The sequence below is a fragment of the Mesoplodon bidens genome (assembly GCF_964165515.1).
Source record: "Mesoplodon bidens genome assembly, chromosome: 14".
NCBI lineage: Eukaryota > Metazoa > Chordata > Mammalia > Artiodactyla > Ziphiidae > Mesoplodon > Mesoplodon bidens.
Genome location: NC_138170.1, coordinates 52,027,716 through 52,051,580, shown reverse-complemented (window position 1 = coordinate 52,051,580; position 23,865 = coordinate 52,027,716). Strand labels below are relative to the sequence as shown.

Here is a 23,865-nt window from a genome sequence, read left to right as displayed (position 1 = left end):
GGACGGGAAAACTCTGATCTCTGAACTCTTGAAATTAACAAGTAGAACATTCTTTTCAAGACAAAACCCCACAGTGAGAAAAAACTGTTGAGCATCATATCCACATTGAGCAAGGTAAGGACAGTCTAGAGTTTTAGGAAGAAAAAAAGTGATCTCAAATGGAAACAGAGAAATGCAGAAAGAAATGAAGATAACAGAAAGGGCAAATAAATGAGTAAACAGGAAAAAAAGTACTGACTGGACAAAACAATAAAAATGTCTCATGGTATTTAAAATATACACAGAATCAGGACTTCCCTGGTGGTCCAGTGGTTAAGAATCTGCCTTCCATTGCAGGGGACGCAGGTTCGATCCCTGGTTGGGGAACTAAGATCCCACATGCCACGGGGCAACTAAGCCTGCGAGCTGCAACTACTAAGCCCGCACACTCTGGAGCCCGCGTGCCACAACTAGAGAGAAGCCCACGTGCAGCAACTAGAGAAGCCTGTGCGCCGCAACAAAAAGATCCTGCATGCTGCAACTAAGACCCAATGCAGCCAAATAAATATTTTTTTAAAAAAATAAAATATATACAGAATCAAAATGTATCATATATATATATGCAGTCAGTATACACAGAAGTTGATGGGGGATAAACAGAGTTATTAAAGTCTGAGCCCAGTTAATCCTCAATATATCCATTGTGACCTAGGAAAGGGCATAAATGATAGTAAATGTTGACTGTCTGAGTCAACAAACAGGCCAAACAGGAAGCTTCATCCTGATTCCTATATCCCTTTTTGTGAGAAAACCATCTTCTATTCCTTGAAAATTAGCATTATTTCCAAATCCTCATGAAGTATATGAAGTGAAATTTATGACCAACCAAACAACTTCTATATAAAACGCTGAAAGGTATGCTTACTGGTAGGAGAAATTATAGCTAACTTGCAACCGTGTTTATAACCGGGATCCACTCCCATCAAGGTACGCCCTGGGACAGGGCTTGTTAAAAGGAGCTGACGAAGGTTCCGTCCAAACATCATTACTGATTCTTTCTCTGCATCTGATGTTAGTTTGGCCCTTTAGAAATAGAAAAAGAGAAGAAAAAAGATAAAGTATTCAGTTTTCATTCATTCAAATTTTCTTCCAGAAAAAGAACACAATTATTCCTTATTGGAGCATTCATTATAACAAAATAACTTGAGAAAATAATCACATACAAAATTATATTAAGTCTCTTTTTGCTAAGCTCAGTAATACAGATACCACAAACAATTTTGTGGTATCAAACCTGCTGAGTTTGTCATACCTACACTCCTTCTCTATCTGCTCACCCTTATATAAGAAATCTACATGTATAAGTATCTGTGTATATGAGAGAGACAGGGTGTATAAAGATTTGGACATTACATGGGATGCTAAAGTTTATCAGCTGATTAAAAATATAAACACATAATTAGTGGTCAATTACTGAATCGTAAGTAGCCTCCTCCAGCAATGCTTAGTTTTACACCCTCACCTATATATATCTCAAGGCCATCTTCTCACTCTATTCCATTCCCCACATCTACCCCCTCGTCATTCTCACAGTGATGTGACATGACCACAGATATTAATACCAGTCCAGAACCCTGCCTCACATAAATAACTTCCCAATTTTATCCAGAGAAGCTATTAAAAGTCTAATTTTCAAACTTTTTCTAGGATAAAAAAATATGTCTCTATTGGACTTAAAGGCATTTGGAAACAAAGTTTTACACCATTTGCCTATTTAACAAGAGTTCTTACCATATTATTTCCTGAAACTCAAAAGAATTTATTAAAAGTATGTCTTCTCTATTAGACCAGGTTAAAAAAAAAAACTGCAGGCCAATGGCCACAAGAACAAAAGCAATTCAGGGCACATTTCTATCAGCGTTGAGGTAGAATTATCTGCATATCTAAAGGCACATACAGCTAACCAACATTTGTTTTCCTGGCTTAATTCAGCTTCTTACGGCTTTTCTCTCATCTTCTCTAATACTTCACTGTCATTCTACCTGCATTCAGCCAAGCAACATGAAGATATCATTACAGGTATTTCTAAATCTTCACGTTTAACTTTATTTATTGAGTGAGCACTTGTACTCAGTCTTATATAAGGTACTGTGATTGATGTAAGAGATACAAAGCTGAAAAAATCCCTACCCTGAAGATCACTGTCTGGTGGAAGAAACAGAAAAATAAACAGACGAGTATAGGATAGGTAGGGATAGCTAAATTAGGAGAACTTTCTGAAAGAGATGTCTTCTCAGGTGAATCAAGAAGGATAAGTAATAGTTAAGCAAACAAAGGCAGGGATAGTAGCTGAAGAGCATTGAGAAAACATTCTGGGCAACAGAAGCAGCAGATGACAAAGCCCATGTCTCATTTATAGAAAAAGCAAGTAACTTCATATGGTAAAATAAAAAGAAATACCAAGACAAAGGGCTACAGAGGAAGAAAAAAACAGACCACAAAGGGTTCTTCTAAAGAGCTTGGATTTTATCCTGGAGACAAAGAAGATCCACTGAAGGATTTTAAGTAGAAGAGTATGAAATAATCAGATGGGAATTTAAGGATGGCAATGTGGAATATGTATTAGAAAATATAAGACAGAGATCATCTATGATCCTAGTATAGTAATTCAGACAAGAAATGATGATAACCTGAACTAACCATGGATATACTTTCTCCTAGTAAAGATGGAGATAAAGAGAAGGCAAAATTCAAGATGTAATAAAAGATGGCATAATAGACAGCACTTGCTAATACTGATAATGTAGTTTTGATGAAAGAGATATGTGTGAAAAATGACACACGGATGAATGATCATGACAATCATGGAAACAAAAATGCAGAAGTAGACTCTGAATCTTATATAGTCAACTGAATAAAATGGCTGCAAAATAATATAGTCTATTTGATCTCTTTTAATACACACACATGAATGGAGAAAAGTCTAGTTAACAATGGTTATCTCTACGTGGTGAAATTATATGGGTTTTTTTTCCTTTGTGTTTTACTGATTCTTTCAATTTTTCTGCATTTGGACAAATTTCTTTTTATTTATTTATTTATTTATTTATTTATTTATTTTATTTATTTTTTTATTTTTTTTTGCGGTAGGCGGGCCTCTCACTGTTGTGGCCTCTCCCGTTGCGGAGCACAGGCTCCGGACGCGCAGGCTCAGCGGCCATGGCTCACGGGCCCAGCAGCTCCGCGGCATATGGGATCCTCCCGGACCGGGGCACGAACCCGTATCCCCTGCATCGGCAGGCGGACTCTCAACCACTGCGCCACCAGGAAGGCCCACAAATTTCTTTTTAATTAGAGAATTAAAGTAATTTAATTACTTTAATAAATCAATTGAGGGTTTTCCCCCTCAACTGCTATTTCAGGTAATTACAAGTATTTCTATGAAGAGACACATCTGTAGACAGTGTCTGCAAACCAACTTATGGAATGAAATAAGATATATTTTTTAACCACAGGCATTTTAGAAAAAGAGGAGGAAAGTGCTCTTGCTTGCCACTGCTAATGGAAGTCGGAGAAGAATTATACATTAAATAATCCCACAGCAAACTGCACACATTAAATCTCAATGAAATATTCCACAAGCAGTAAAGCTATTCACACCTAATATATGCAAAAATGTCAAATGCACCACTGGACATTATATGCGACAGGAGAACATAAGGTAAAAGGATGAATCAAGAGAATGAATGATTTTGATAAAAAAGAGGTTGGACAAAGGAGCTATATGTCCTTTTTAATAGTACCTGCTCACTCCCTACTCTAAATGCCTCCAAAGTCAATGGCCAAGTCCGGTAAAAGAAAAATAGAAAAACATAAAGGCTGCTATAAGTTCTAGTGAGGCTGACGAGATGGCTAGAAATCTATAGTTTCCAGGTGACCCTTGCTGAAACACTAAATAAGTGGGAAGGAAGAAAATCTATAGCAAATAGAAAGGAATATATGAAGGCATGGCTGGTGTCTAAACATTGACTACCAAGACAAAGGCTAGAGAGAAGCAGGAAAGAGGGTTTTTGCCTCCCAACATTTCTGTCCATCTCCTCCCCTAAAAACAATTCGGTACCTCACCTCTTTTGCAGTTCTTTGTAACCTTTAGTTCTTCTGCTAGTCCATTTAGATGGTCACCTTAATAATCTCCTAATATTTGTTCATCACTGCTGATAATTATTCATTGAAACAACTCCGTCTGCTAATATACATTAGCTTTCTCTCATAGTAATACATTCATCATGTGCTCCCCTGATTTCCTTATGCTTTTTTTGGCTCTCTTACTTCTAAAACTGCTGCCAACTAACTTCTCCATTAACTTCTTAGTTTGTTTCTCCCAAGCCAAATCTCTCATCAATAAAACCATTTGTTTGGCTTAGTTGTCAAATTGCAAGACTAGTATTGCAGAACTGGAAGGGGTACACATTAAGTGGTCAAGATTTGAAAAGTATACCATAATTAAAAGCTATGTTTTGTGATCTATGCATGTGAATGCCTCTACAGATTGAAATCTATGCTTAAATTTAAGACTTTGTGATTCTGACTCAGTTCTTTGGATTGGTTAATGGATCAACAAATATTTACTACACACTTTAATGGGCCTATTACCATACATAAAAATAAACAGTCCAGAAAGTTAAATAAGACAAGATGCATACCTGAACTCTCTACAAAGGAGAGGATAAATAAGGCGTTTAAAGGAATCATCCAGTGAGTTGTATAAGATCTTCATTAACTCTGGCCTTGCAAAGCCACGTGGTCTCCACCTGCAAAAAAGAAAAGCCTATACTAAAACTGATGTAACAATAATAAGGCCATAAAAGGGCTCCTGGAAGAGCAGAGAGAGAGTGGAAAAGAAAAGGGGGGAAGAAACTTTACTGAATCCAAAGTAACATAATCTGTAAGGAGAGACAGTGATGTCTGAAAATTATTACTATGACATCTGGAGTTCTTATTTTTAAAAACCTGGTAACCATGGTAACACATAAAACTTAAGGGAGGAAAAAACTTTCCTATTCTGGGGAGAGTCCCCAAGGCATTATTAATAATGGTAAAAATTTTTAAGATATAAGAAAGTCACCAAAGAATTACTGAACCACTGCTATAGACTGAATTATATCCCCTAAAATTAGTATGTTGAAGCCCTAACCCTCAAATCGGATGATATTTGGAGACGGGGACTTTGGGAGGTAATTAGGTTTAGATGAGGTCATGAGGGTGGGGCCCCCATGAGAGGATTAGTGAGTGCCTTAAAAGAAGAAATATCAGATACCCCCTTCTCTCTCCCCCCACGCCAGGTGAGGACATAATGAGAAGGCTGCTGTCTGCAAGACAAAAAGAGGGTTCTCACCAGAAACCAAATCAGCCTGACCTTGATCTTGGACTTCCAGCCACCAGAACAGGGAGAAAATAAATTTCTGTTGTTTAAGCCACCTAGTCTATGGTATCTTGTTATGGCAGCCGAAGCTAAGACAAACACTATGTCCTTCTTTTCCCATTTCTTAATCTCTTCCTGAGTGTTAAAGTAGACTGAGCAAAGGGGAAACTCTGTTTTAACCTTTGCCTCTTGTCATCCTTGAGTAGAACTCACTCTATTCCTCAGGTTGTACTGTTCTACTAGGCAGTGTATCTGCATACATACTGATAAATATAAATGCCAGAGAACCCACTGTTAGTAGAAACTGGAGAAAGAACAGTTAAGAGAAAAACACAAGCTAAAAAGGACAAACAAATTCAGCGCTACCCCTTCTCCGTGTTCCCTACATCTACAGCATCTCTGCCCGTGTCCTTCAATGGCTCTTGAATAGAAAACATTAATATTTTACCAATGGTTCCTAATAAACCATTAGTATACTTCAGGGGCACTGTCATCTCCCTTACTTATAATGCGACACGCCAAAGGCTACATAATAATAACTAATTGAATCCCTTCCATAGAAGGGTATTATTTGAGTATAGTTTTGTTTTTTAATTTGAATGAAAGTGCTTTTAGGCAGGACATACATCCTTCCTTCCATCCAAATCCTTGTTTCTCCCTACTGTCACCTATACCTGAGGGCATGAAACGTAGGGAGAACTAGGACATGAATTAGAAAGTTATTATTATTATTTTGTTATGTTACAGGCATACCTTGGAGATATTGTGGGTTTGGTTCCAGACTACCAAAACAAAGTGAATATCACAGTAAAGTGAGTCACATGAAGTTTTTGGTTTCCTAGAGCATACAAGAGTTATGTTTACACTACAATATAGTCTATTAAGTGTGTAATACCATTATGTCTTAGAAAACAATGTATATACCTTAACCAAAAAATAATGCTATTGGAAAAATGGTACCAATAGATATGCTCAACACAGGGTTGCCACAAACCTTCAATTTGTAAAAAAAACAAAAACAAAAAAACCCAATATCTGCGAAGCACAATAAAGCAAAGTGCAATAAAACTTATAGCTGTGTTGTTGTTATTAATTGGGGAAATTCAATGTCAAACAAAGACATCCCAGAAGAAACATCTGAGACGGCTTTAAAAAAATGAATTGTGGTTTACCAAGTAAGACAAAGGAATAAAAGCATTCTGGGAAGAAACCATACCATATGTAAAAGCTTAGAGGCATGAAAGAGCATGATAAGCTCGAGTAACTAGAAGCAGATTAGTAATACAAGGGCATAAAGCTGCAGGATCAGGTTGCGGGGTAGATGAGGCTAGAAAGTATGGCAGTAGCCAGATTACTGAGGCTCTTATCACCATACTCTGGAGTTTGGCCAGTTAGGAGAGAACATAGCCCTGGGTCATGGGACAAAACACTAGGAAAAGAGTCCTTAGAGGCAGGAAGGCCCTAATGGAGTGATTCTTATAATGAATGTATCTGATGTCTGCTGGGGGGTCATTCCCTTTAAAGACAAACCAAGGTTTCCACATTGCTTGTAGGAAAAAAATGGAAATCTTTAACATTAGATACCCAATTTCTCTGGAAGCCCCAGTAACCTTCCTTAAACCTCAAGGTTCTCCTGTGGCGTGACTGCTCACCTCCCTGGAACAGAGTGCTGCGGGTCTATTTTATAACTAAGGATGCCTCAATTATACCCATTCACAGTGACCTTTAGACCACAGACCCAGCTATACTCACTTCCTGCATTACAGAAACTCCTTTTTCTTCCTCACCCCACAGCACTCTTGACTGGCTTCCTGTGATCTATTCATTTAGCACTCGAAGGGACCTGAAACAGTATAGCAAAGCCACAAACTTTATTACTTCTAAACTTAAAGGAAATACAATGGGTTTCCCTTACAGGGTATCATTGTAAAACTTGATTCTTCCTCTAATTCAATAGTTAAACACTGCTGAATGAAACTAAGAAGGACCTCACTTTAACTAAATTTCACAGTACAAAATACATGCTATGTAAGATGTGCACAATGAAGCATACAAATTAAGACAGAGGTCACAAACTCAAATACCTACGGGGGGTCAGGAAAGTACTGTAAACAGATGAATAAGACCCAGGGCCTATACGTATGTTTTTGACAGAGACATGCTTTATTCACCCATTACAGACAAAGAAATATTCTCCACTTTGGCAAAGAAATATGCTCCCCCCCATTCGGTTTCTATAGATAAAGATAGGCTCTCTCCATCTAGCTTTCATTTTCCCACATTTAAAATAGAAATGGATACAGGATATAGTTCCCCTTAAATCTACCACAAGAAAAAAGCAGCACCATTTAGTGTAGCATTTTCTCAAAGTGATATGACAGACATTTGGGGACAGAATAATGTACCTTACAAGACTATCCCATGCATTGGCACTAAAAGCTAGTTTTAAAAAAGAAAAAAAGCTAGTAGCCAGCCTCAGTCATTCGTTTGTTATTCATATAATATCTGATAAATTAAATTTTTGATTCAATTATCCTTAATGAACAAAATATTTCAGATATACTATATACAGTATGTTTCTGTTAATTCATTTTTCATAAAAGAAAATATACGCTTTATAAAAGATTCATATGGTACAGGATTACAGTAAAAGTCTCTCTCCCCAGAAATAATCACTATTAATAATTCTTATGTACTTCCCAGATATTTCCTATTTAAACATACACAACATATGTACTTTTTAAATTAAAAAAATTTTTTTAAACATCTTTATTGGAGTATAATTGCTTTACAGTGGTGTGTTAGTTTCTGCTTCATAACAAAGTGAATCAGCTATACGTATACATATATCCCCATATCTCCTCCCTCTTGCATCTCCCTCCCTCCCACCCTCGCTATCCCACCCCTCTAGGTGGTCACAAATCACCGAGCTGAGCTCCCTGTGCTATGCGGCTGCTTTCCACTAGCTATCTATTTTACATTTGGTAGTGTATATATGTCCATGCCACTCTCTCACTTCGTCCCAGCTTCCCCTTCTCCTCTCCGTGTCCTCAAGTCCATTCTCTACGTCTGTGTCTTTATTCCTGTCCTGCCCCTAGGTTCGTTAGAACCTTTTTTTTTTTAGATTCCATATATATGTGTTAGCATACGGTATTTGTTTTTCTCTTTCTGACTTACTTCACTCTGTATGACAGACTCTAGGTCCATCCACCTCACTACAAGACACTATATCCATTGCCTGTCACTGTTTTTGTTTTTGTTTTTTTAACACAATGGACATCTTTCCATTATCAGTACATATAGATCTCAATATAGCATTTTAAAAAAGAATATTCTGTAAAAATCTATAAACAGACCTGTTTTGGATGCACCACCTACAGAACTCATTCTTCACTCCATCAGAAATGTTAACCTTGACCGTCAGTATCTTCAAATTTTCTCCACGGTTAATTGCCAGAATCTGAGTGCAAACATATATGGCAAAGACTGATGATCCACAGAATATATAAATGATCAATTTAACCAGTCAATATCTGTGAAACAAACTGGGTGGTTATCCAGTCTAGAGCTATATCAATTTTGTATTCATTTATTTACCAAGAATGTATTCAAAAATAATCATTTCTTTATATTTTTTTCAAGTATTTTCAAAATAAAATACAGGTACAAAGCCTATGATATTCACAGGAAGAGATAGTGTTGATCTAAAAATCTCATTTCAGATTCTACTAATTGAAAGTCTTTGATCATCTAGAGTTAGAAGGATATACGTTTTATATTTGTGAAAAAACATTACTAAGATAAATACAAACATCGAAATTTCTAAGTGGAATATTTAATAACTACTGTTATCATTTATTGAGCACTTACTAATTGTCAGGCCCATCTAAGCACTTTAAATACATTAACTCATTTATCTTCAAAGCCACCAGTGATGTATGTATTAACATCTTACTCTTATATGATAATTTTTCTAAGACTAACTTGTCCTAAATCACAAAGCTAGCAAGTAGCAAAGGAGGAATTTAAATGCAGAATGACCTGTCTCTGCTTTTAATTAATATATTAAAAGAACAATTGTTTTAAAACACATTAAAAATACTCCTTAAAGAAAAGCAAACAAACCTAAAGCAAGAAGAAGAAAGGAAATAATAAAGAACAGAGGGAAAATTAATAAAAGAGAATAGAAAAACAACAAAAAATATCAACAAAACCAAAAGTTGGTTCTTGGAAAATATCAACAAAATTGACAAACCTTTCACTAGACTGACCAAAGAAAAAAGGGAGACATTCCAGTTATCAAAATCAGGAATGAAAGAGGGGCCATTAATATGAATGTTATAGAAATAAAAAGGATCATAAGAGAATACTATGAACAACTGTATGCCAAATTAGATCACTTAAATAAAATCAACAAATTCCTAAAAAGACACAAACTTCTAAACTAGAATAAAAAAGAAAGAGAAAATTCAAAATTATCTATAAAAAGTAGAGATAGAATTAGTAATTTTTAAATTTCGCACAAGGAAATACCCAGGCTCATATGGCTTCACTGCTAAATTCTACCAAACATCTAAAAAAAGAATTAATAGCAATTCTTCACAAACTCTTCCAAAAATACAATAGAAGAAAAAACTTCCTGACTCTATTTACCCTGTTCTTGCAAGAACACTGCAAGAGAAAAGTAAAGACCATTGCCTCTTATGAATATAGATGTAAAATTTCTCAATAAAATACTAGTAAACTAAACCCAGAAACATATAAAAAGAATTACACACAAGGATCAAAAGGGATTTATTCCAGAAATGCAAGGTTGGTTTAACATCCAAAAAAGAAGTAATGTAATACATCATAACTATAGAATAAAAAACAAAAATTACATGATCATTTCAATAGATGCAGAAAGAATATCTGAGAAAATTCCAGCAGTTGTTCATGATAAAAATACTCAAGAAACTAGGAAGAGAAAGCAAATTCTTCAACATGATAAAGGGCACATACAAAAACTCCACAGATAACATAATGTTTAATAGTGAAAGACTGGATGCTTTCCCTCTAAGATTACAAGGGTGTCTCCTCTTGCACTTCTATTCAACATTGTACTGGAGGTTCTATCTAGGGAAATTAGGCAAGAAAAAGAAATAAAAGGCCTCTAGATTGAAAAGAAAGAAATTAAAACTATCTCTATTTGCAGATACTATGATCTGTATACAGAAAATCCTAAGGAAACCACTATAAAACTATTAGAACTAATAGAGTTCAGCAAGGTTGCAGGATAATCAATTTCTACACATTAGCAATAAACATCCTAAAAATATTTTTTAAAAATTCCATTTACCATACCACCAGCACAAATAAAATACTTTCCAATAAATTTAACAAAAGAAGTTCAAAATTATACACTGAGAACTATAAAATATTGTTTTTAAAAAAAATTGAAGAAGACCTAAATAAATGGAAAGACATCCCAGGTCCATGGATCAAAAGCCTTATTAATATTGCTAAATGGCACTAATCCCCAAATTACTTTATAAATTCAATGTGATCCCTATCAAATCCCAGCTAGCTTCTTTGCAGAAATTGACAAACTAATTCTAAGATTCATATAGAAATGCAAGGGACCCAGAATAACCAAGTCTATTTTGTAAATAAAGAACAAACCTGGAGGACTCCCACTTCTCAATTTCAAAACTTACTACAAAACTACAGTAATCAAGACAGTGTGGTACTGGCATTAGAGATAAACATACAGATGAATGGAATAGAATTCAGAGTCCAGAAATAAATCTATACATCTACCATCAAGTGAATGTCAACAAGGGTGCTAAGACAATTAAATGGGGAAAATACAGTCTTTTCAACAAGTGATGCTGGGACAATGGATGGCCAAATTCAAAAGTATGAAGTTGGACAGCTTCTTCACACAATACACAAAAATTAGCTCAAAATTGATCATAGACCTTAATATAAAAACCAAACCTATAAAATGCTTAGAAGAAAATACTTGAGAAAATCTTCATGACCTTGAGTTACATAAGGCCTTAGGTAAAACACCACACGCATAATCAACACAAGAAAAAAATAAATAGATTGGATTTCAACAAACTTATAATTTTTATCTCTCAAAGGATACCATCAAGAAATTGAAAAGAAAGCACTTAGCACAGGAGAAAAGTTTTGCAAATCATATATCACATAAAGGACTTATATCTAGAACATACAAATATCTCTTATAATTCAACAAAAAAGACACAACCTAACAAAAATGTGCAAAAGGTCTAAAGAGATATTTTTTTCAAAGATAATATAGAAATGTTCAATAAGTACAGAAAAGATGCTCAACATCATTAGTTAGAAGTGCAAACCAAAACAATAATGAGAAATCAGTTCATACTAAAATGGCCATAATCAAAAAGATAGACAGGGACTTCTCTCATAGTGCAGTGGTTAAGAATCCACCTGCCAGTGCAGGGGACACGGGTTCAAGTCCTGGTCTAGGAGGATCCCACATGCCACGGAGCAACTAAGCCTGTGTGCCACAACTACTGAGCCTGCGCTCTAGAGCCTGCAAGCCACAACTACGGAGCCCGCAAGCCACAACTACAGAGCCCAAGTGCCACAACTACTGAAGCCTGCATGCCTAGAGCTCATGCTCCACAAAAGAAGCCACTGCAATGAGAAGCCTGCACACCACAATGAAGAGTAGCCCCCGCTCGCTGAAACTAAAGCCCACGTGCAGCAACGAAGACCCAATGCAGCCAAAAATAAAATAAATAAAATAAAATTTATATTAAAAAAAAGATAGACAATAAGTATTGGTGAGGACGTAAAGAAGCGGAACTCTCATAAACTGCTGGTGGGAAGGTAAAATGGTATAGCCACTCTGGAATACAGCAACCTTAATTTATATAAATTCTAAAGGTATTTTCAAGTAAAATGTTCAATATAGAACAAATCCTCAAAGTTTAAAAAATTACAGATACTGGGGCTTCCCTGGTGGCGCAGTGGTTGAGAATCTGCCTGCCAATGCAGGGGACATGGGTTTGAGCCCTGGTCTGGGAAGATCCCACATGCCACGGAGCAACTAGGCCCATGAGCCACAACTACTGAGCCTGCACATCTGGAGCCTGTGCTCCGCAACAAGAGAGGCCGTGACAGTGAGAGGCCCGCGCACCGCAATGAAGAGTGGCCCCCGCCTGCCGCAACTAGAGAAAGCCCTCGCACAGAAACAAAGACCCAACACAGCCAAAAATAAATAAATTAATTAATTTTAAAAAAATTACAGATACTTAAAAAAAACTTTACATATATTTGAGAAATTTCTAAGGTAAACATTGGCAGAAATAAAATAATCACTTAAAAATAAACTTTTAATACAAAATAAACTTTACTTTGGACTGGACAAAATCTTCAATGTCTGCCAGCTCTCTGAAATACTGAAAGGAACACTGAACAGTAAATAAAAGTTCTTCATCCAAGAATTTATCAGTAATAAATTCATTCATGCAGAATACAATATTATACGGGAAAAAGAGTTATTTAATTCTGATTTATATAAATACACTATTAGGGACTTCCCTGGTGGCGCAGTGGTTAAGAATCTGCCTGCCAATGCAGGGGACATGGGTTTGATCCCTGGTCCGGGAAGATCCCACATGCCGTGGAGCAACTAAGTCCGTGCGCCACAACTACTGAGCCCGCGTGCCACAACTACTGAAGCCCACGTGCCTAGAGTTCGTGCTCCGCAACAAGAGAAGCCACTGCAATGAGAAGCCCACGCACCACAACAAAGAGTAGCCCCTGCTCGACGCAATTAGGGAAAGCCCGCGCACAGCAATGAAGACCCAATGCGGCCAAAAAAAAAACCCAAATAGGGTTTCCCTGGTGGCGCAGTGGTTGAGAGTCCGCCTGCCGATGCAGGGGACACGGGTTCATGCCCCGGTCCAGGAAGATCCCACATGCCGTGGGGCGGCTGGGCCCGTGAGCCATGGCCGCTGAGCCTGCGCGTCCGGAGCCTGTGCTCTGCAACAGGAGAGGCCACAACAGTGAGAGGCCTGTGTACCACAAAAAAAAAAAAAAAAAAAGAGCCCCAATAAATAAAAATATAAATACACTATTATATCAAAATATATTATTGGAGGGTGCTTTTTTTTCCACCATACCTAGTAAAGTCATAGGTCAAACTTTAAAAAATCCTAACATAGAGGATCCATGGTAGAAAAGGGAGTGGAGTAGCAGAAACAGAGCTTGGCGCAAAAACTGAGGTTGAAAGTAAATACAGAGTTAAAGCAGAATTACTGTAGATGGCAGCACTGAATGTGAAACAGGTATTTTAAAAGACAAAGAAAGTGAGACATCAGTGAAAGAAGCTACAAAAAAGAATGGGAAGGCTGAGTTACAAATTCATGTGGTGGAAAGGAGCACATTAAGGACCAATGTGGAGAAGAAAGAAAACAAGATGTAGCTAGAAGAATTAATTTAGTAGACAGCTATAACAGCTCTTCCCACAGCATTTGGAGAAGGAGTTCCAGGTACCGTTGTTCCTTTACCACTGTCTGTCATCATTCTCCCTCACGTCTGTATTCTGGGATGCTGTATGCTGGGCTATCTAGGTGAAAGCTGAAAAAGAGAGTCTGGAGTCAGGGACATGAGGCCTTAGCACTACAGGGATTAAAAATCTATCTTTGTGAGCTGGTATATCATCACTCTAGCCTGCAAGATAACTAGAAAGTTCTTCTCAAAACACAGGTCTGTTTTTCAAAACTGACATTTCCCAAATGTTCTACCCTCTCAGGTCTTAAGACTGTCACACTTAGAAGCCTGTGTCAGTCACAAACTTAGATTCAACCACAAACTAACTCAGAATGCCACATGTGCTAAGCACACTAGTTAAAATGCAGAGACTAAAATGTTTTCAAGCGAATACTAGAAAGACTAAGTTTTAATAGAATAAATGTATTCATATTTTTCCAAAGTTGCAATAAAATTAAATCAAATAAAGAGAGAGAAAATCCAGCAGCAAAATCATTTCTGCAAAAGGAATTTTAGTATTTTAGTCACTGGTTTTATTAAAAATTCTTTTTCATTAGGCTCTATCAGTAGATAGTAGCTAGGTAAGTAAAATTTCACTCTTCTAACAATTTTTCCAATTATCAAAAGTATTCATTTCACCCCATATGCTACAGTGTACACAAAAGTAAAAAGAACAACTTAGATATAATAGTGAAACACTTCAAAAGTTCAGCAGCAGGGACCATGTCATCTACATAACCCAAGTAGGCACCAATACATAATAAGTGTTCAAGAAGTATTTGGAGCATAACTGAAGACTCTTCATGTTATGTTACACACACACACAGAGAATAATAACATACCTTTTCATATCTATACCACCGTAAGTTTTTTTAATTACATTTTTAAGGAAGATAACTAAACATTATCAGTGAAAAGTGACGCATTCTAGTCTTTTTCATTATCCTCTCCTTATAACAGTAAAATTCAGAAAGGAAGAAAAAATAAATTTAAAAAATGATTCTTTGAGGAATTTCAGGTTTAAAGAACACTGGCAGGCCCCTCATTCTAAATCCCCCCCTCATACTCCTATAACACCAATAAAGTGAATAAATAAAACAACACAGGACCCACATCTTCAGCATTTCTAAGAAACAGAGAATTAGATTGGCATCTGATTTCAAAAACAAGCAACAAAAAAAACTTGCAAAGTAAGACAACAACAGAGCAACATGTTTGACAAACTTAAGGAAAGAAAGTGCAAACAAAAATTATACTGGGCTTCCTTGGTGGCGCAGTAGTTAAGAATCTGCCTGCCAATGCAGGGGACACAGGTTTGAGCCCTGGTCCGGGAAGATCCCACATGCCACGAAGCAACTAAGCCCATGCACCACAACTACTGAGCCTGTGCTCTAGAGCCCGTGAGCCACAACTACTGAAGCCCATGCACCTAGAGCCTGTGCTCCGCAACAAGAGAAGCCACCGCAATGAGAAGCCCGTGCACTGCAATGAAGAGTAGCCCCGCTTGCCACAACTAGAGAAAGCCCACGTGCAGCAACGAAGACCCAACGAAAGCAAAAATAAAATAAAAAATAAATAAATTTTAAAAAATCATTGGATTATTAAAAATATATATATTTACTGAGCTAAGCTATCCTTCAAGTATCAAGGACATAGGAAACAATTGTGACCGTGTAAAAACTCAGAATATTACAGGCATATCTCGGAGATATTACAGGTTCAGTTCCATACTACTACAATAAAACAACATCACAATAAAGCAAGTCATACACATTTTTTGGTTTCCCAGTGCATATAAAGGTTATGTTACACTATACTTTAGTCTACGTGTGCAATAACATTATGTCTAAAAAAAGAGAGGTACATACCTTAATTTAAAAGTGGCTATCATCAAAGAGAACACAAATAACAAATGTTGGAGAGGATGTGGAGAAAAGGGTATCCTGTACATTGTTGCTGGGAATGTAAATTGGTGCAGCCACTGTGGAAAACAGTTTGGAAGTTCCTCAAAAAACTAAAACTAGGGCTTCCGTGGTGGCACAGTGGTTACGAATCCGCCTGCCAATGCAGGGGACATGGGTTTGAGACCTGGTCCGGGAAGATCCCACATGTCACAGAGTAACTAAGCCCGTGAGCCACAACTACTGAGCCTGCCCTCTAGAGCCCGCAAGTCACAACTACTGAACCTGTGTGCCACAACTACTGAAGCCCATGCACCACAACTACTAAAGCCCGGACACCTAGAGCCTGTGCTCCGCAACAAGAGAAGCCACTGCAATGAGAAGGCTGCGTAACACAATGAAGAGTAGCCCCTGCTCACTGCAACTAAAGAAAGCCCATGCTCAGCAACAAAGACCCAACAGAGCCAAAAATAAATAAATAGATTAATTAATTAAAAAACAAAACAAAACAAAACAAAACCTAAAACTAGAACTACCATATGACCCAGGATTCCACTCTTGGGTACACACCCAAAACAAAAACACTAATTTGAAAAGATAAATGCACCCCAATGTTCATAGCAGTATTATTTACAATTGACAAGACATGGAAGCAACCTAAGTGTCCATCAACAGAAGAATGGATAAAGAAGATGTGACAGATAGATAGATAGATATAGATACACACTGTGGAGTACTACTCAGCCATAAAAAAGAACAAAATTTTGCCATTTGCAACAACATGGATGGACTTGGAGAGTATTATGCTAAGTAAAGTAAGTCAGAAAGAGAAAAACAAATACTGTATGCTATCACTTATATATGGAATATAAACAATACAACAAACAAGTGAATATAGCAAAAAACAAACAGACTCACAGATGTAGAGAACTAGAGTACCAGCGGGGAGAGGGAAAGAAGGAGGGGCAAAGATAGGGTAAGGGGATTAAGAGGTACAAACTATTAATATTATGTATAAAATAAGCTACAAGGATATACTGTACAACACAGGGAATGTGGCAAATATTTTATAATGACTACAAATGGAGTATAACCTTCAAAAATTGTGAATCGCTATACTGTAACCTATAATTTATATAATATTGTACATAAACTATACTTCAATAAAAAATTAAAAATAAATTTTAAAAATTAAAATTAAAAAATACTTTAATGCTAAAAAAATCATAGTCATCATCTGAACCTTCAGCAAGCCATAATCTTTTTGCTGGTGGAGGGTCCTGCCTCTGTGTTGACAGCTGCTTTCTGATGGGGTGGTGGCTGCTGAGGGCTGGGGTGGCCGTGGCAATTTCTTAAAAGAAGATGACAATGAAGTTTGCCGCATCGACTGACTCTTCCTTTCAGGAACAATTTCTCTGTAACATGCAATGCTGATAGCATTTTACTCACAGTAGAATTTCTTTCAAACCTGGAGTCAATCCTCTCAAACCCTGACATTGCTTTATCAACTAAGTTGATGTAACACTCTAAATCACTTGTTGTCATTTGAACAATCTTCACCAGGAGCAGATCCCATCTCACAAAACCTCTTTCTCTGCTCATCCTAAGAAGTAACTCCTCATCAATTAAAGTTTAGTCATGAGATTTCAGCAATTCTTTCACATCTTCAGGCACCAGTTCTAATTCTAGTTCTCTTGCTTTTTCCATCACAGCTGCAGTTACTTCCTTTACTGAAGTCTGGAACCCTTAAAAGTCACCCATAAGGATTAGAATCAATTTCTTCCAAACTCCTATTAATATTGAAATTATATCTCTTCCCATGAATCACAAGTGGTCTTAATGGCATCTAGAGTGGTGAATCCCTTCTAGAGGTTTTCAATTTACTTCGCCCAAATCCATCAGAGGAATCATTATCTATGGCAGCTATAGCCTTATGAAATGCATTTCTTAAATAATAAGACTTGAAAGTCGAAATGACTCCCTGACCCATGGGCTGCAGAATGGATGTTGTGTTAGCAGGCAAGAAAACAACATTAATCTCATTGTACATCTCCCTCAGAGCTCTTGGGTGATCAGGTATATTGTGAATGAGCAGTAATATTTTGAAAGGAATCTTTTTTCCTGAGCAGTAGGTCTCAACTGTGGGCTTAAAATATTTAGCAAACCATGTTGTAAACAGATGTGCTGTTATCCAGGCTTTGTTGTTCCATTTATAGAGCACTGGTAAATGAGCATTGGCTTCAATTTCAAGTCACCAGCTGCATTAGTCCCCAACAAGAAAGACCCTATCCTTTGAAGCTTTGAAGCCTTGAAGCCAGGCATTTTACTCCTCTCTAGCTATGAAAGTCCTAGATGGCATCTTCTTCAAGTATAAGGCTGTCTCGTTTATAATGAAAATTTGTTGTTTACTGTAGCTACCTTCATTAATTATCTTAGTTAGACCTTCTGCATAACTTACTGCAGCTTCTACATCAGCATTTGCTGCTTCATCTTGTACTTTTCTTTTTTTTAAAATAAATATTTATTTATTTATTTACTTACTTACTTACTTATGGCTGTGTTGGGTCTCCATTGTTGCGTGCGGGCTTTCTCTAGTTGCAGCGAGTGGGGGCTCCTCTTCGTTGCAGTGCGCGGGCTTCTCTTGTTGCGGAGGCTTCTCTTGTTGCGGAGCACAGGCTCTAGGCACGTGGGCTTCAGTAGTTGTGGCTCATGGGCTCTAGAGCGCAGGCTCAGTAGTTGTGGCACACAAGCTTAGTTGCTCTGCGGCATGTGGGATCTTCCCGGACCAGGGATTAAACCCATGTCCCCTGCATTGGCAGGCGGATTCTTAACCACTGTGCCACAAGGGAAGTCCCTCACCTTGTACTTTTATGTTATGGAGATGGCTTCTTTCCTTAAACCTCACGAACCAACCTCTGCTAACTTCAAACTTTTCTTCTGCAGCTTCCTTACCTCTCAGCCTTCATAGAAGTGAATAGAGTTTGGGCCACGCTATGGATTAGGCTTTGGCTTAAGGGAGTGTTACAGCTGATCTGATCTTCTATCCAGACCACTGAAACTTTCTCCATATCAGCAATAAGGCTGTTTCACTTTCTTATCATTTGCGTGTTCACTAGAGTAGCAGTTTTAGTTTCCTTCAAGAACTTAACAACTTGGCTACCTATTTGGCACAAGAGGCCTAGATTGCAGCCTATCTTGGCTTCTGACATATCTTCCTCACTAAGCTTAATCATTTCTAGCTTTTGATTTAAAGTGAGAGATGTGCAATTCCTTCATTTCACTGAACACTTAGGGGCCACTGTCGGGTTATTAAATGGCCTAATGTCAATCTTATTGTGTCTCAGGGAATAGGGAGGATAGAGACGGAGGGAACAGCTGGTCCGTGGAGCAATCAGAACACACATAATACTTATCAATTAAGTTTGCTGTCTTATATGGGTGCAGTCATGGCACCTCAAAACAATTACAATAGTAACGTCAAAGATCACTGATCACAGATCACCAGAACAAATATAATAATAATGGAAAATTCTGAAATATTAAGAGAATTACCAAAATGTGACACGAGGCACAAAGTCAGCAAATGCTGTTGGAAAATGGTGCCAACAGACTTGTATGAAACACAGTTGCCACAAACCTTCAATCTGTAAAACACACAGTATCTGCAAAGCACAATAAAGCAAAAAGCACTATGGAATAAGGCACACCTGTACTGTACACATAAAATCTTCTTGAGAAATATACAAGAGCAGAGGCCAGCAAACTATGGCCCATGGACCAAATCCAGTCTAACATCTGTTTTCATAAATAAAATTTTATTAAAACACAACCATGCTCATTCATTTATGTATTAGCTGTGACTGCTTTCGTGCTGCAATGGCAGTTGTGTAGCTGCAGGAAGAGGCATCTAGCTCACAAAGTCTAAAATATTTTCTCCCTGGTCCTTTACAGAAGAACTTTGCCAACTACATACTAGACTAGAGAATAAGCTTCAATCAGCTTAAAAGAAGACTGGAAAATTTTGGCAAAAGGACTAAGGGCAAGCATTTCATGTAATTGTAGGGCTAAGAGTAAAAACAAGGGTGAAATCAATTTCCATTAAGAAAATACAGGTTGCAATCCTGATACCAAAGTAGACTTCAAGCTAAAAACCATTAAACAAGATAAAGAAGGACAGTTCATAAGGTTAAGGCCACATGCTGGTTTTGGACTAGAACAGGGGAATACACACCACACTTTAAAGATGCTGTTAGGTGTGACATCACCAAAGGGGTGGAGTAGGGAATTCCAAAACTCCAAACCTCTACAAAAGCAACAAACTGGCAAAAACTGCCAGATTCAACTTTTTCAGAACTCTGGAATCTAATCAAAAACTTACAACAATCAGAGGAACACTTAAAGAAGAAGCTGCAGAATTTTGGTGAAAGAGCACTTTTCACTTACCCACTTACCATCCTCCACTCTGCAGTTCAGCAGTGGCAGTGAAGATAACAGCCTACTTTTCTGGTGCAGTCTGCTAGTACCAGAGGGAGCAATATGGACCTTATTCTCAAAAGTTTGTGATTACGTGTTTGGATCTGTCTCATGGCTCCCTGATGGTTTGGCTCAAGGGCTTGCCTTTGTTTTGCTTGTCTCAGAGCTTCCCCAGGAAGCTCCTGGGTGGCATTTGTTCAAAGCATTTAAAGGCAATGTGTTAGCTGCAGTTTCAAGGGATAAGGGATAACACTTGGGGATAAGGGATTATAGTCAGGGCAACCATCAGACAGACCAGAAAAACCTGGGAAGGAAGAGGCTAGTAAAGGAGATAATTGAGAGGAAAGGGGCTTTTTAAAATTTCCACATATTTTAGGAAATCTAAGAGGTCATGCACGCATTCAGGACTAGACAGACACCTGCTCTTAAAAGACCTGGGAAGACCTTAAGTTTTCACTTCTGTCTGACCTTTGAGCTCCACACAAAGACAAAGTGAAGGCTAAGGTAGAGTTGTAAACAGCCTCGCTAAGCATTGAAGGATGCCCCAACATAGAGCAAATATGCAGGACCAGGAAAGTTGTTATTTGTTTTGGCTCTAGGAATGAAGGAAATCTCTGTCAAGTAACTAGCTGTCCACTAAGCTAATAGACCAGGGACTTCAGTGGCCAAACATGACAAAGAATACAGACTACAGAAACAGTTTAGAAGTCGCTAAATAAACCACAAAACCCCACAACAGCAACAACAACAAATGCCGGGGAGGGGGGAGAATCTGATTTTCAGTGTTGCCAACTTATAATATTCAAAATGACAAGTTTTAACAAAAAATTACATGGCAGGCAAAGAAACAAGAAAATATGACCCATTTACAGAAAAAAGAAATTAACAGAAACCATCTCTGAGGAAGTTCAGACTTCGGCATTACTAGACACACTTTAAACTAACTGTTTTAAATATGCTCAAAGTTAAAGGAAATCACAGTCCTAAAGGAAATCATGAGCATGTTATCCCAACAAATACAGAATATCAACAAAGAGCTGGGTATTATAAAAAAGAACCAAAGAGAAATTCTTGAGCAAAAAAGTACAATGACTGAAATGAAAAATTTACTAGAGGGGTTCAATATTTGAACAATCAGAAGAAAGAATCAGCAAACTTGAAGAAATGTCAATTGAGATTACATAGTCTGAGAAGAATTTAAAAAAAGAAAAAAAGAAATAAACAGAGGCTAAGAGACTTGTGGGACACTCTCAAGCATGCCAACACACATATAATGGGAGACCCAGGAGAAAAGGGCTCAAAGAGTATTTGAAGAAATAATGGCCAAAATTTTCCCAATTTTGATCAGAAACATCTAACTACACAACCAAAAATCACAACAAACTCCAAGAAAAAAAAACTCAAAGAGATCCACAGCAAGACAAATTATAATCAAATTGTCAGAAGTCAGAGAATCTTAAATGTAGCAAGAAAATCAAGTGCAATCATCATGTGCAAGGGCTCAGTGAGATTAACAGCTGATTTCTCGTCAAAACCATTAAGGCCAGAAGATAGTTGGGTAACATATTCAAAGTGCTGAAAGAAAAAACTGTTAACCAAGAATTCTATATTCAGAAAATCTGTTTTGCAAGATAAAAAAATTCTGGAGATTGGTTGCACAATGTTAATATACTTAACATTACTAAACTGTACACTTAAAAACAGTTAAGATGGTAAAGTTTATGTTATATGTATTTTATCACAATTAAAAATAAATTTTTAAAAATAAGGAGAAATTAAGACTTTCCAGATAAACAAAAACTGAGGGAGTTTACTTGCCCTACCTGAAATGTTACAGAAAGTCCTCCAGGCTGAAATAAAATCTAGATAGTAACTCAAAACCATACAAAGAAGTAAAGAATACTGGTAAAGGTAGCTACACAGGTAAATACAAAAGTCAGTATTATTGTATTTTTGGTTTGTAAAAAAAATTTTTTTCTATATGATTTAAAGCCACATTCCACAATGTAGATATATAACCTATAACTACAATTAGGATAAAAATTAATAAAATGAAATGTGAAATTAAAAGACTGAGATATAATGAGTACGATTTATATAACTGAGATCTCTCATACTTTATTTATTCTAAATCAGTTATCTCTATTTTGTATTTCACATGGAAAAGATCCAGAATTGAGCTCAAATCCAAGCATACTGGGAAGGAAAGTCTAATAAGAAAGATCACCAGCCAGAGAGTCAAGATACCAGAGTGTTATACTGTTAGCCCAGCTAATAAGTCTCAGTGTCATTTACTAACTTCTGTGGGTCTTGAGTTCCCCATTTGTCAAATGGGGAGGATATAACAATATTATAAAAATTTATATGAAGGAAGAAAATAGTTGATTGAAAATTCTTTAGTAAATAAGGTAATAAACAAATCTGAGGTATTATCATTATTACTACTATCAGCATGCATAAGCAGTTTTCTTATTTACCTGGTGATGTTGGATGTTTCTTATGTTGCACGAAAAATGTTGGTAGAGCAGAAACTTATCAACATCTTTTTCATTTACTTTTTTTGAGGATACCTTTGCGAGAGATGACTGGATACAAATATATCTATTTTGGCACCTGTTCAGATACACAAATATTCAAACATTAAGTAGTTATTAATATGTGCTTTAGTAAAGAAACACATTACATAGAAAGAAGATTAACAAAAAACTAAATGAGATTTACCAAATGAGATTTTTTTTTAATGATGCTCAACTATAGAAATGTTATTGACCCATCAAAAGGGGACTCCTCGCCTATTCATGCTAGCATAGGTGTTCCAGATCTATTTATATTTCAACCCAATCCTCCCATAAAATGCCTAAATGAGTTCAGATACTATCTGCAGTTATGCAAGAGACTAATAACTCTGGCCTAGATATCATCCTCTTCTAACCACTGAGTTAGGGAGTCAGAACCAATTAAAAGCTAAAAAGAAGGGAAACAAGATGATGTGTCAGGACAGCTTCCAATGACAATTTATGAAACTGAACCAAATTTCAGCAGTATAATTACTTATAAAAACACATTTAAAAACCTGCACAATTCTCCTACTTCAACTCATTCCTGTGAGGGCCACTGAGAAAAAAGAAAAATTCTCTCTCTTACATTAACAAAAACCCTGACAAACTACAGTAGTCAACCGGTTCATTTTCACCTTTACTCTCCTCTGCACAGCTCACACAGCTAGAGATGTGGAGAGAGAGGAAGAGTAGCCCTCTGCCAAACCCTGTCCTCTGATACACAGAAGGAAAGGAAGGACAGAGTGCCTAAAAATAAGGTTTTTAAAATAATATCTTTTTTTAATGAGGCATAAAATCTATAAGCCCAAGTAGGGTCTAGGTCAAAGGGTTTTACTCTCTTATAAATTGGGACTATGATACTATGGATAAGCTGCTCTCTCCATCAGCTAAAATTCATTTTGAGGTCAGCATTTTTATCCATACCTGATATTAAACATTCTCAAGTTAACCCAACCACTGGTAAACATTATAAAATTAAGTGCATACAACTCAATATGTT

General features: G+C 37.0%; 1 protein-coding gene across 4 annotated transcripts in view; it reads right to left on the bottom strand.

Moving 5' to 3' along the window:
- The window catches only part of SRBD1 (S1 RNA binding domain 1), a 226,146-nt gene that overhangs the window by 170,681 nt on the left and 31,600 nt on the right, over positions 1-23,865 (bottom strand). For all 4 annotated transcript variants that reach the window (XM_081253501.1, XM_081253502.1, XM_081253504.1 and 1 more), the window contains exons 9-12: positions 22,785-22,920; positions 8,758-8,861; positions 4,683-4,790; positions 905-1,062 (exon numbers count right to left, since the gene is read on the bottom strand). In XM_081253501.1, coding sequence (XP_081109627.1) covers positions 905-1,062; positions 4,683-4,790; positions 8,758-8,861; positions 22,785-22,920 — 506 coding nt within the window. The remainder of the gene's footprint in view (positions 1-904; positions 1,063-4,682; positions 4,791-8,757; positions 8,862-22,784; positions 22,921-23,865) is intronic.